Genomic DNA, 15,203 nt, shown 5'->3' on the forward strand with positions numbered 1-15,203 from the left:
GTGATCCCTCCGTCATTTGACGGAGGGATCACATGGTAAACGGCCGCGATTAGCGGCCGTTTACCATGATCCGTGATGCGCCGGGTCCTCTGGACCCGGCGGTCAAGGATATTCCCGCGTGCGCGCCCCAGGGGGCGCGCGGGAGCGGTTTTCCGGGATCACGTCATTCTGCTACGTCATTCTGCTGCCGTCATTCGGCTATGGGCCAGTTGGTAACTGGTTAAATACCACCAAAGAAAGCTCTATTTGTGTGAAAAAAAGGACACAAGTTTCATATGGGTACAGTGTTGCATGACTGAGTAATTGTCATTCAAACTGTGAGAGCGCTGAAAGTTGAAAATTGGTCCGGGGAGGAAGGAGGTGTAAGTGCACTGTATTGAGGTGGTTAAGTATTTATTTGCTTCTTTGCAGATACAGAGATTTTAAAGGACTTTTTTTGTAAGCAACTTTAAGTCTAGCTTTGCACTATGTATTGTGTTAAAGCATTTGTTAACATGTTTTGAGTGTTACGCCTGGAACATACTTTAAGTTTATTTCTTTGTTCAACCCAGTGGGCTGAATAAAAAAATACTTAGGAGCTCAGGAGGAGCTCGCTGTACTAATTATGTAATGTTAGTACCGCGATCTCTCCGCTGATGCCGATCAGAAGCTGGTTTTCCGGCATATCCCTTCGACAAAAGCCTGTCGGACAGGCTGATGTACACACAGGCCACATAGGTTTCTGTTGAACCAGCTGATATTCTGCCCATGTTTGTCAGGCATTACAGTGTGCTGAATTGTTGTAAACAAAAATGAAACCTTTAACAATAAATCAAGGCTTAATCATGTGTATACTGAGCTTAAATAAACAATATATTTTATTATTACCTATTTCAGGAGGAAGACATTCTAGTTTGTTGTGTGACATGTCCAAAACTTTTAGATCTTGAAATATTTGTACATACTCAGGAATGACTTTTATCCATGTTTTATTAATATGCCATTCTTTCAGATGGGTTTGTTCTCTTAGGGAATCTGGAAGTTCCTGTGGGAAAATGTCAAATATCACATTTTTAATTTTATTGGGAAAAAAAAGAGACAATCTTTTTTCTTGACAATATGCTGCTACATTTTTATTACCCAAATCATACAACTGAGTATCTAAGCTTAAACACAATATTTATTGTCAAGTATTTGTTAGGTTTTTGTACTATGGCTGGACAAGAACAGCGCCAGTGCGGGTGGACATACTTTATCTATATGTCCTCCTGCATCACCCACTCATATGTCCTTTTTCTGTGACCCACTGTGACCACCAGATGCAAGTTGATCATAGATTCTTGTTATTTACCGATTGCTTATTAGTTAGAGAGGGGACTGTGAGCCAAGCCTTCTTGTCCACATCAGTGCCTGACCTCACAAATGCGCTTCTGAAAGAATGGTCAAAAATTCCCATAGACACACTCCTAAACCTTGTGGACAACCTTCCCAGAAGAGTTGAAGCTGTTATAGCTGCAAAGGGTGGGCCAACTCAATATTGAACCCTACAGACTAAGACTGAGATGCCATTAAAGTTCATGTGCATGTAAAGGCAGGCGTCACAATACTTTTGGCAATATAGTGTGTGTGTGTGTGTGTGTGTGTGTGTGTGTGTGTGTGTGTGTGTGTGTGTGTGTATATATATTTATTTATATTTATATATATATATATATATATATATATATATATATATATATATATATATATATATTGTTTTTAAATAAAAATTGTACATACTCTCACCATTCAGTGTTCGTAATCACTGCTGCATCAGTCGCAGTGTCCCTGATCACTGCCACACCAGTTACAGTGCCCCTAATCACTGCCACACCAGTTAAAGTTTCCCTGATCACCTTTATACCAGTCCTAGTGTCTCTGGTCAACACCACACCAATGTCAGTGTCTCCGATCACTGCCACACCAGTCATATTGTCCCCTAATCACCACCACACCAGTTACATTATCACTTATCCTCGCCACACCAGTTACAGTGTCTCTGATCACCACCATACCAGTTACAGTGTCTCTGATCACCACCGTACCAGTTACAGTGTCCCTGATCATTACTAGATGCATAATATATGCTCCAAGATAGCCTGAAGGTGCTCCTTGGATTTTGGGACTCTCTATGCGGCTAGGCTTTGAAAAAATCTCACATATGTGGTATCTCCATACTCAGAAGGAGTAGCAGAATGTAATTTTGGCTGTAACTCTAACTATGCCCAAGCTGTGTTTTAAAAATATCTTATTAATTGACAACTTTCCTGCATTTTCCAAAAGCTTGTGGAAGAAAAATGAAATTTTCAAATGACTCACTATGCCTTTCAGAAAATACCTCAAAGGGTTTGATTTCTAAAATGTGGCAATTTTGTGGGTGTTTCTACTGTCCTGGTGCTCCAGGACGTTCACAATGTGCTAGGTAGTCTGGAAATTAGATGTGTAATTTATGCGCCTAGAATGTCTTTAGGTGCGCCTTGGATTCTGGGCCTTTCAATGCCGCTAGGCTGTGAAAAAGTCTCACATATATGATATCCCTATACTCGGGAGGAGTAACAGAATGTGTTTTGGGGTGTAATTCTAAGTATACCAATGTGTGTTAGAATTAACTTGTTAAAATGACAACACAAAAATTGTGACAAAGAATTACAACTTCAAAAACTCACCATGCCTCTTACTAAATACCTTGGATTGTCTACTTTCCAAAAAGGAGTCATTTGGGGGATAGTTGTACTTTCCTGGCATTTTTGACGCTTGATAATTAAGGTAGGTAGTCAGTACGTCAGGACTAATTGAGTTTTAAATATATATGATGATGGAGTAATTGTCTTTCAAAGTATGACAGTGCTGATAACTGAAAATTGGCCTGGACTGAGGTGGGTGTTAGGGCCTAGACTTAAGGTGGTTATAGAACACAAAATAATACTGTCCCAGATATTTTTTTCATTGGTTCTAACATTTCAATTTTTAGGACAAACTTTTGAGGGGGGGGGTCTACCCATTTCTTCTAACGTACGGCTTTGACCTTGGCAGAAGGAAGTAGGCCATTAAAAGCTTGTCTTGAAATGTAACTGTTAGTGCAAATACAAAAATCATGCATAGTACTCAACAGTGTTTTTTCAAGTGCATTAATATGGTTACAATCACCTTATGCTGGAAAGAAAATGTTTTTAGTTTCTCTCTTGAGCAACACTTTATGGGGGAGCAGCAAAACAGGTGGATATGTTTCATGCCATACCTACAACCTCTCATAAAGAATTGTCCTCTGCATTTTGAAGATACACTGTCTATGAATTTTCTGCATACGGTATATCTGCACTATAACCTACAGCTCAAAGGCCACATGCAACGTTTCTTGTACTACTCTTAGGCTTTGGCATTCAGTAGTCAGTATTTTCCCTGTCAAGGCACTTACCAAAACCTCCAGATCAACCTGGGAACGAGCACAGCATGTGAAAACCTAAGTTTTCCTCATAGGTCTATGTCATGTGGCATAGCTTAGGACTCACTTTATGCTGGGTCCTGTGCTGATAAAGAGGTAAAGAAAGAGCTCCTGTTAGCACCATACTCTACCTGCAATATCAGAAATACCAAGCTGTACTACAGTAATTATTATTATTATTATTATTATTATAATACAGGTTTTATATAGAGCCAACAGTTTGCGCAGCGCTTTACAACATGAGGGCAGACATTACAGTTACATTACAATTTGGTACAAGAGGAATCAGAGGGCCCTGCTCGTTAGAGCTTACAATCTAAAAAGGAAGGGTCATTTGATACAAAAGGTAATAGCTGTGGGGGGATGAGCTGATGGAGGAAGTAAAACAGTGTTAGTTAGAAGCAGGATAGGCTTCTTTGAAGAGAAGGGTTTTCAGGGATTGCCTAAAGATGGATAGATTCAGTCGGACAGATTGGGGTAGGGAGTTCCAAAGGATGAGAGAAGCATCCTGGAGGCGAGCATGGGAGGAGGTGACAAGGGAGCTAGAGAGTAGGAGGTCTTGGGATGACTGAAGAGAGCAGCTTGGTTGGTATTTTGGGACTAGGTTAGTGATGTAGGTGGGGGCAGAGTTATGGATGGCTTTGTAAATTATTATTAGTACTGAGTGGAAGCAAGTGGAGGGATTGGCAGAGAGGGGTGGAGGACACTGAATGGTTGGTAAGGTGGATGAGTCTTGCAGCGGCATTCATTATGGACTGAAGGGGGGATAGTCTATGTAAAGGTAATCCAATGAGGAGGGAGTTGCAGTAATCGAGGCAAGAGATGACCAGGGAGTGAATTAGAAGCTTCGTGGTGTCATGTTGCGGAGGCTAAGGTGGCTTGATTTTGACAGGGATTGTATGTGAGCCTGAAAGGACAGTTCAGAGTCTAAGGTTACCCCTAGCACCCAGGCATGCAGGGACAGACTGATAGATGTGCCATTGATCTTGACAGAGAAGTCAGGGGAAGGGGCACGTGGGGGAGGAAATATTAAGAGCTCAGTTTTAGATTCAGTTTGAGGAAGTGGTTTGACATCCAGGCTGATATGTCTGTTAGTAGTAATAGCAAGTAAAGCAAACATATTCATTATGCAGTATTTTGCTAGATAAGTAAATTGTATAATTTGTTTTAATTTTGCTTGCCATCTTTTATTTTTTACCCTACCTCTGTACTGCTATATTGCAAAAAATAGACAGAGAAGTCAGGGGAAGGGGCACGTGGGGGAGGAAATATTAAGAGCTCAGTTTTAGATTCAGTTTGAGGAAGTGGTTTGACATCCAGGCTGATATGTCTGTTAGTAGTAATAGCAAGTAAAGCAAACATATTCATTATGCAGTATTTTGCTAGATAAGTAAATTGTATAATTTGTTTTAATTTTGCTTGCCATCTTTTATTTTTTACCCTACCTCTGTACTGCTATATTGCAAAAAAAAAAAGTGAGGAAGTGGATGTGTATTTCCGCAGCACTAGTTTTAAACAGAACTGCGGTAAACACACACAGTTTTGCCAATGCACCCTTGAATAGCTAGCTGTACAGAGGCCATCAGAGTAACTCTTTACCTTGTGATCGCTATGATGGCCAGTCACAGAGATCATACATGTAAACACTGATAATGTTTACATTTGAGAGCCCTCTACTTCCCACAATGGAGGAAGAAGAGGAAGGAGGAACTAATAAAAGAAGGGATTGTAGGAAGGAATTGAGAAAGGCAGCAGCAAATTCAAGGAGGGTTTTTTTAATTCATTTGGTTGTGGGATTACAACCAAGAATGTAGTGAAATTTGTGCTAAGTTTCCTAATGAGACTCTGTGACAGAGGGGCAAAGCATGGAACCCAGTTAGGTAAGTTTAACTGGTGTCTCCTCCCATAACCCTGAAAACGGAAAAATGCCCTGGTACTGAAGGAGTTTTACTAACTGGTACTCAAGTGGTTACATTTTTTGTTTTTCTTTAGCTTTTATGATGTTTCTTACTGTGGAAAACAGTAATTTATGAGGGGAACCACAAATGTGTGGCCACTGATCACATTGATCAGTGAAAAGGGTCATGTAGAATGTCCCACATCTCTGTCTTCTGTAGCACATCTGCATTTTACAACCATTTCTGCAGCATGTATATAGTCTGAATCTACTGTAGCACATACACAGCATCTAATAGACCTCTGTTGGAGTTAATTTACTAAAACTGGAGAGTGCAAATTCTGGTGCATAGAAACCAATCAGCTTTCAGTTTTTTTTTGTCGAAGTTTAATTGAGCAAGCTGAAGCTGATTGGCTACCATGCAGAGCTGCACCTGATTCTGAGTGCTCTAGTTTTAGTAAATATACCCCGCTGAGTTTATCACATTACAGAAGCCGAATATAAAGCTGTTAAAGCATTTAAACTGAGACCCTCCACTGTAGATAATTATAGCTGCAAATGCACTTCAAGAATAATTTAAGTAAATATCTAGGAAAATGTTTACTTTACTCAGGTTATGGTACAAGCTTAGACATATAAAATATTAGGTACTGTTGAACATAAAGCTGGTACCAGTGTGATGAACTACTGAATGCTGATAAAAAATCAAGGACATTCTACTAGCACATATCAACGTTGTTCAAAATATTATCACAAAAATTGGGCTCATCACAATTTACTTTCTTGCTGATTATTGACTGCTCTATATTAAAGAAAAAGACATTAATAATAATTATCTTTGCAGAACACATTTGTGTTGTGCTGTTCATTTAACTTTGTATTTGAAATATCAATCCATCATCATTATTTCTTTTTTTACATAGTTTTTTCTTAGTCATTTCTTGAATTGTATATTGTATTCTTGCTCCAGAGTAAGTGCACGTTAAGTTTTTTTTCTCTTCAAGTAAAGTAAAGTTAAAACGTTCTCCCATGCGGAAGAAGAAAGAGAGTGGCACTGTAAGAATCGATGAACCACAAGGCTGAATTAAATCCTTTGAGAGTGTAGCTAGGATGTGGAGTTGTAGAAAAGAAGATCATGTTATGTTTTTTAATTGCTCCTCTAAATTATAAACTTATACCTATGTGCATTTTATGGATATTTTCATAATGTTCAATAACTACAAAGGTGCTGCTGGCAAATTGCAAGATACAAAAAAGAATTTTCAAGCATATTATTAGGCCTATTACAGTATCCCAGCAACCAAAAACATATTTTAGTAATTTGCTAACATTGCCTGGGAAACACTGTCTTCAGTCAGCTCAATTTACCTTCATTTGAGTTTTATATCATCTTCTTTAAATTACTGTATTTATTGGCGTATAACGCGCACTTTTCCACCATGAAAATCGGGCGCAAATTGCGCGTGCATGTTATACGCTGATACTTCAATTTTAGTTGCCTCGGAGGGGACAGGGAGGGGGGACGAGACGAGCGCCGTCCGATTACATACAGTGAGAATCTCCTGTTTACTTGCCGGCCTCTGTAATAAGAAGTCAGTCTCCTGGGCCGCCATTGGACCACTGTTCTGTCTATCATAGGAGATTCTCACTGTATGTAATCTGTTGGCGCTCGTCCTGCCCCCCCTCCCTGTCCCCTCTAGACTGCAGATGGGTATTGATCAGGCTGCACTGATGGCAATGTTGAGGCTGCTGCATTGAAGGCAATGGTGAGGCTGCTACATTGATGGCAATGGTGAGGCTTCTGCATTGATGGCAATGGTGAGGCTGCTGTATTGATGGCAATGGTGAGGCTGCTGCATTGATGGCACTTGTGAGGATGCTTTGATGTGGACTGATGAGGCTGCATTGATGGCACTTGTGAGGCTGCAGATTGGCATTGATCAGGCTGCACTGATGGCAATGGTGAGGCTATGGATGGGCACTGTCCCTTATTTTGCTTCAAATTTCCTTATTGAAAATTTAACTTTTTTTTCCTGAAACTTCCCTCTTAAAATGAATGTGCATGTTATAAGCCTGTGCGTGTTATACACCGATAAATACGGTATTTTTCTGTCTCCCCACTGGTGGGACTACAGCCTCGTCAGCCTCGTCATACCTTGTACCGAGAAACTTCCTTCTCTCTCTCTGAGAAATATAGAATCCTGTCCATTTGTGGGAATACAGTCTCTTGTCAGCGTTGTCCTCTGTACCAAGTAACCTCTCTCTTCTAGAGGTAGAAATTGGTGGCTGCACACCGGAGTAGCAAAAAGTCCCTCTATTTCTCTTTAATAAAACATGATATAACGCCACAGGGTGGTAGCAGGTGCATCAGGTGCACCTGCTACCATCCTGTGGTTTTATATCATGTTTTATTGAAGAGAAATAAAGGGACTTTTTGCTACTCTGGTGTGCAGCCACCAATTTCTTCCTCTATATCATTTGCATGGCAGGCGAGCTGAGGCTTGCACCCATGGGAGGAGTCCTCTCCCCAGCTCACCTGGAACCACTCACTTGGAGCAGTGATTTTCTTTCCTATTGTTAACCTCTCTCTTCTCTCTGAGGAATACAACCCCTGAATCCAATATTTTAAGAAGATTGCTATGGGAACACAAATACCTAATTTTCTGACTGAACTCAGATGAAGATAACACATGGTGGCCTCACCATGTACAAGTACAATGAACTTGCACTGTAAGATACATAAAACCAGAATATGACACCAAACTAACCAAAACCCGGGAAAAATGGAGGATGGATATCCCATCCCTTAACAAAGAGGAGTGGAGGGAGTGTTTAACTTCATACATTCCTTCGATGATTGCTGCAAAAGATAGGTTCATACAATTTAAGTTCTTACACAGGGCGTACTTCACCCCACAGAGACTGGCGCGCATTTACCATCAAAGAGACCCGAACTGTCAGAGATGCAGGCAGGAGGTGGGTACCTTCTGGCACATGGTCTGGTCCTGTCCAAAACTCCAACCTTACTGGACAGCAGTGGCTTCTACACTTAGCAATGTAACAGGATTGAATATACAGGTTGATCCTCAAATACTACTACTAAGCCATTTGGAAGATGTTGAGGGAGACATTGTAAGTTGTGTCTTACCTTCTCATTATATTATGCAAGATGTGAAATTCTACTGAAATGGAAACTAGAGGAACCTCCTACTCTGGCCTCATGGAGGAGGTTGGTGACCTCGGTACTTCCTCTGTATAGAATGACCTAATGTGTATTGATGACTGATGCTTATGACACCTGCACTGCTGGAACATTTGCTAAATTATGACTGCCGGATGAAGGTGGTTTTTCCTGTCTATATCCTTATTTTAATGAATGTACTGTATTATTTTGTATCGTAATGCTGATTTGTCTAATAAAATTTTCTGTTAAAAGATACATAAAACCCCTTCTGTTTTCAGATGGGTAGAAATTGTCTAATTGTAAAGAGCTAAAGAATTAGGAGTCTTGACGCACAGAAGGCAAGGATAAATATTTGAAAACACTAGGTAGACCGGTCTTCTTTGTCTATTTAAATGGCACATTTTCACATTCAAATGAAGCAAAATGTTAGTATTTATATAGACAGTCAACAAGAATATTCAGTGGAGGGGTACAATACCCTAGATTGAAATAAGACTATTTTCCTAAAAGTTTACTTTCCATGTTATGCATCACTACAGTCTCTCTGCTGAAATGCCCATATATAAATAGCAATTTCACAGATTTTTAAATAGTCAACTCTTTGTGGATTAGTTCTGCTTCATATTGACTGTAAAGTAGCCACAGAAGGTGGGTTAAAAATGTCTTACTTTGCTTTGATGCAGCTATTTGACAGATCCAGTTCAAATGCTTTCAATGTTCCTTTTTAATTTGCTGTATCCTACCGAGTCTGCATGTTTTGTACCTTATGTTCAATAGCAAGCCATGGGTGGTTTGCTGTCTGGGCTTGATGCTGTTATTGATCAAAAGGAAAAATATGTAACAGAAATTTTATAGTATAAAAATAAGGGTGATGTATGATTTAAATAAGAACTCTACCAAAGCACCATTTACAATGTTTACTAGGTGTTTTAGTATGTAGGGCAAAATCAGAGAGAGTTCAGAAGTGGTCTGTCTTTTTTGGAGGAACTAAACTGTTGTTTGAGAATCCTATTGAAATAAACAATATCTAAACCTTAGAAAAAAACAACAAATACTACCTCTGATCTGCTTTCTCACTGCTCTGAAAATTCATCTGGATAGGTTCAACTGGTGTGACTCTTGCTACTTGGTCCTGAAACATGAAGTCACTCACATGTTTCTTTTTAAAAAGAGAAACCTCTTTGAAGTGAGCCTGTTGTGATTTTTTTTTTTTTGTTAAAGGTGTTGCTACCGCTAAGGCTGGCCATTTTTTATACAATCTCCTTGTACAATTTTCCTTTAGATTTACCAAAACCATATAATATGAAATCAAGCCTAAACAATAAACAATATGTATGTTGATAATGATGTTTTATGCAAGTCTTATAGCACTTGGGTGTTTGAAATTTTGTAAAAGGTAGTTGAAGAATTGAGACTTTAGTCCAAAGAACAGTGAACGCACAGAAACAGTGATGGAATAGCTTTGCATTGTAGGGAATGTGCAGTCTTTTAAAACTTTTTTTAAGATATACCTTACGAATCAGCTTGGCGTAAACAATATTATCAATGTGCGTTATTTAGTGCAGATATATTGGCTTATTTCATATACAATTTCTGCTTTCTGCTTTTTGTTGCTAAAAAATGGCTGTGCTTAAACACATGAATTACACAAATATATGTAGTATATCTCTTGCACATGCACATTTCCCCATGTTGTATCTCTTTAAAAAAGCAAGTACAGAAAAATAACCATGAAACTGCCAGAAATCTACCAAAGCACCATTTACAATGTTTACTAGGTGTTTTAGTATGTAGGGCAAAATCAGAGAGAGTTCAGAAGTGGTCTGTCTTTTTTGGAGGAACTAAACTGTTGTTTGAGAATCCTTTTGAAATAAACAATATCTAAACCTTAGACAAAAACAGCAAATACTGCCTCTGATCTGCTTTCTCGCTGCTCTGAAAATTCATCTGGATAGGTTCAACTGGTGTTACTCTTGCTACTTGGTCCTGAAACATGAAGTCACTCGCATGTTTCTTTTGAAAAAGAGCAACCTTTTTGAAGTGAGCCTGTTGTGATTTTTTTTTTTTGTTAAAGGTGTTGCTACCGCTAAGGCTGGCCATTTTTTATACAATCTCCTTGTACAATTTTCCTTTAGATTTACCAAAACCATATAATATGAAATCAAGCCTAAACACTTTTAAATTGTATGCAAAAAGGTAGGCCCTTGCACTACATAGTTGAAGGTAAATCTAAAGGAAATTGTATAAGAAAATTGTATAATGTATGGTCAGCTTTAAAGAAGGCCAAAAATATTCACCATTCCTGGTACCGATGCCAAACACAGCTCCTATCACAAGAACTTGTCTCCCAAAGTCTTCTGGTAAAATTACTCTTGCAGGGCTGTCGATCTCCTGGGTCACAGTTCTCACTGGTTCCATCCTCTGGCATCAAGCCACCACTTTCTAAGTGATAAAGGTCAGAGGTATGAGCTAATGAGAGCTGCAAGGGACCCAGGAAATATCGGTTTCCCAGTGGATTTCAGGGGCCATTTTAATAAGTGGAGCTAGCATACACGTGTTTATTTCTGAATCAAAATATCTGTATAGTCTAGCTTGTAATTCAAATGGATAGTAATAAGGTACATACATTTTTATCTCTTCATTCTGCACATTATACATTTTGAATAAAGATTTGATCTATGGTTTATTTCCCAACATCATGATTGGTATTATGTCAACTTGCATATAATGTATATAATACAGAAACAAAGGTCTTCCGTTTTTACTTGCATGTAGTCAATTTTTTATCTGTGTTCAAAGGTTTACATACTTCATCTCTGTTACCACTGTACATCGTAGAGTTATTTTAGGTCGACCTCTGGTGTCCAATAAAGGGCATTCTTGATTGAGTCTGTATCACATCTTAACACACATGCAAAGCTTTCACAATGCTGACAAAGTTGATGTATAGCTTCCTTTGCCACTCTAAGCATTGTTCAATGATGTTACACAGGGTGAAGATTTTATCATTATATCCCTTCCCTCTTTGAAATCCTGCCTCCTCTTTTGACTTTTCATCTCTTGTGCCAGATATTTGGTGGATGGTAATTCTGCTAAACATCGGCTGGCAATGGAGAGTAATGTGACAACTTGCCAGTTACATTTGCTAAGTTTTGGTTTCCTTTGTATGTTGATAATGATGTCTTATGCAAGTCTTATAGCACTTGGGTGTTTGAAATTTTGTAAAAGGTAGTTGAAGAATTGAGACTTTAGTCCAAAGAACAGTGAACACACAGAAACAGTGATGGAATAGCTTTGCATTGTAGGGAATGTGCAGTCTTTTAAAACTTTTTTTAAGATATACCTTACGAATCAGCTTGGGGTAAACAATATTATCAATGTGCGCTATTTAGTGCAGATATATTGGCTTATTTCATATACAATTTCTGCTTTCTGCTTTTTGTTGCTACAAAATGGCTGTGCTTAAACACATGAATTACACAAATATATGTAGTATATCTCTTGCATATGCACATTTCCCCATGTTGTATCTCTTTAAAAAAGCAAGTACAGAAAAATAACCATGAAACTGCCAGAAATCTATTGATTCCTAACCTGTCTGAGCTGAAAATAGTGTTAACTGCCCTGCCAGTGTTTAAACTTACTGGACTGCAAAACATGTCACCCTTATGTTGTGGAGATAAAGAGTGGGAGGGGGGGCTATTTGGTAGCTCGCTGCTAGGAAGGGCTGACAGCATTGAATGTAAACCCTCGTACACACGGTATGATTGTTGGCCAACCGAGCGTCTGATTTTTGTCTTAAGGGCGTGTGCCAGGATCTTGTCTTGCATACTAACTTTACACAATTGTCATGCCACAAACATGAACGTATTGACGTACTAAGAGGAATTTCAGCTCTTGAGCGCCACCCTTTGGGCCCCTTCTGCTAATTTCTTTCTGAGCATGCGTGTTTGTACTTTCGACTCTTGTGTGACGGATTTGTGTACTGACCATACGAAAATCTGACGTCAACCCATTGTCCGCCAAAAATTTACTAGCCTGCCATCTGACATTTGTCGGCCGAAAGTTGAACAACAATTGTCAAAAGGAGCGTACTAATTGTCAGATTTTATACTGGAAGAATTATTCCTCTAGTGGGACTTTAAAAGATAAACTACTCTATAAGTAAAGGCGTAAGGTATGAGTTTAAGATATTTATTTAAAGGTAATGGTAGAAAAACACAGTCTTCATATAAGCAAGTGGACCGTGGCCATATTGATTGGGGTCCTGTCGCCCTCTGTGGGAGAACGTTCCAATGGGCCTCCGTTGGTCATCTCCTGCCCAGACATCCCAGAGCTGATATTGCGCAGGACAGTAGCACCTTATCCCCCTCCTCTTGCTTTTAAAAGTGGATGCAAAAATATCTGAGTTCCCAAGCAATACCTTTTGACATATCTTCCGTCATGGTCACAATCTTATACCCCTAAAGAAGAGTATTATTTATCTTAAACTCAAAACGTTGGGTCTTTTCTTGTTTGTATAACCACATACAACGGAATCATGATTGTACCCTATGTATTGCATGTCAATTTTTGATTAGATTTTGTGCATCCTGTATACCCACTTGTCTATTTTTGTATGTTCACTTGCTTATATGAAGACTGTGTTTTTCTACTATTACCTTTCAATAAATATCTTACACTCATACCTTACACTTTTACTTATAGAGTAGTTTACCTTTTAAAGTCCCACTAGAGGAATAATTCTTCCAGTATACACATTCATCGGGATGTAGGTAGACTTCACTCTATGTGGCCAAAGCAGCACCATCCCCCAATATCTATCATAATGGTCAGATTTTAGGACAACAGTCCGTCAACAGACAATCCCCTGCCAACAATCGCATTGTGTGTACAAGGCTTAAGGCACTGTTTTGGTAGGTATTAGAAACATACTGGATTTCTGTCAGGATTTATGTTATTTTTTAGTACTTGCAGTATTTGTTAAGGCTATAAAACATTGAAAAACATTCATGGATTGCAGAGGTATAATTAATATTTATATTTTTTGCCAGATATGTTGTTTAATGCTTCTTTTCACAATTTATGTCTATGAGTCAGTCATGTCTTTGTAAATACAGTATGACATTGCATTTGTGGCTGATATCTTAAAGTGGAACTGTGGGCAAAATCAAAAATGTCAAATAAGACTCCCTGTAACAAAATAATTTTAGTACCTGTTGCTCCTACTAGTAGATTTTTTATTTTTTCACTTTCCTTACGAGGCTAAGTGATTTCAATTAAAGCAGTTGGGAAAAACCATATAACACTGACAAGGCAGCATTTTTTCATGTGGGTCAAACATTTTTCCACAAAAACAACCCACATTCATGCTGAAAAAGTATTCGCTGGATATAGATTTTAATTTGTTTGTCTGTTACTTGAAGTCTATTTAAAGTCCATATCCACAGGGTGAAGGCAAAATTTTTTTCTTTTAGTGCATTTATTGCTTTAAACACTTGACCATCTTGGAAGATTCACCCCCTTTATGACCAGGCCATTTTTGCAATATGGCACTGCGTTGCTTTAACAAAAAATTGCAAGGCTGTACCCAAATACAATTTAAGTCCTTTTTTCCCACAAATAGAGCTTTCTTTTAGTGGTATTTGATCACCTCTGCAATTTTTATTTTTTATGCTATAAAAAAGACAGACAACTCTGAAAAAAAAAATATTTTTTACTTTCTGCTATAAAACATATCCAATAAAAAAATGTAAAAAATCAAATTTCTTCATACATTTAGGCCAATATCTATTCTGCTACATATTTTTGGTAAAAAAAAATCCCAGTCAGCATATATTGATTGGTTTGCACAAAAGTTATAGCGTCTACAAACTATGTGATATTTTTATTTATTTATTTATTTTTATTTTTTACTAGTAATGGCAGTGATCAGTGACTTCTAGCGGGACTGCGATATTGCTATGGACATTCGGACACTTTTTGGGGACCACTGACATTACAGTGATCAGTGCTATAAAACATATCCAATAAAAAAATGTAAAAAAATCAAATTTCTTCATACATTTAGGCCAATATCTATTCTGCTACATATTTTTGGTAAAAAAATTCCCAGTCAGCGTATATTGATTGGTTTGCTCAAAAGTTATAGCGTCTACAAACTATGTGATATATTTATTTATTTATTTTTATTTTTTACTAGTAATGGGGGTGATCAGTGACTTCTAGCGGGACTGCGATATTGCTACGGACATTCGGACGCTTTTTGGGGACCAGTGACATTACAGTGATCAGTGCTAAAAAATATACACTGTCACTGTACTAATGACACTGGCTGGGAAGGGGTTAACATCAGGGGAAATCTATGGGTTACATGTGTGCCTAGCCTGTGTTTTTCTAAACTGTGGGAGGTGCTTTTACTAGGGGAAGGCAAGGGACCATGTCCCTGCTTTGCAGAGACACAGGATCCATGCCTTCCCTCCTGTCAGAACAGCGATCTGCCTTGTTTACATCTGTGCTTAATCGTCAGCAGGTGCCGTCGGACATGGAGTCTCCTCGGTACCTGCTCATGGGCTCCCACTGTGTGTAATCACAGTGGGAATGAGCCACCGGAAGTGCACATGCGTGTTCCCTACCCGGAAGAGCTGGATCACTTATATATATGT

At 38.7% G+C, this 15,203-nt stretch overlaps 1 protein-coding gene across 1 annotated transcript in view; it reads right to left on the reverse strand.

Annotated features, from left to right (window-relative positions):
• The window catches only part of LRRC2 (leucine rich repeat containing 2), a 462,509-nt gene that overhangs the window by 181,728 nt on the left and 265,578 nt on the right, over positions 1 to 15,203 (reverse strand). Inside the window, exon 4 of the mRNA XM_073632967.1 lies at positions 868 to 1,024. Coding sequence (XP_073489068.1) covers positions 868 to 1,024 — 157 coding nt within the window. The remainder of the gene's footprint in view (positions 1 to 867; positions 1,025 to 15,203) is intronic.

Source organism: Aquarana catesbeiana, linkage group LG01, assembly GCF_042186555.1.
Source record: "Aquarana catesbeiana isolate 2022-GZ linkage group LG01, ASM4218655v1, whole genome shotgun sequence".
Lineage (NCBI taxonomy): Eukaryota > Metazoa > Chordata > Amphibia > Anura > Ranidae > Aquarana > Aquarana catesbeiana.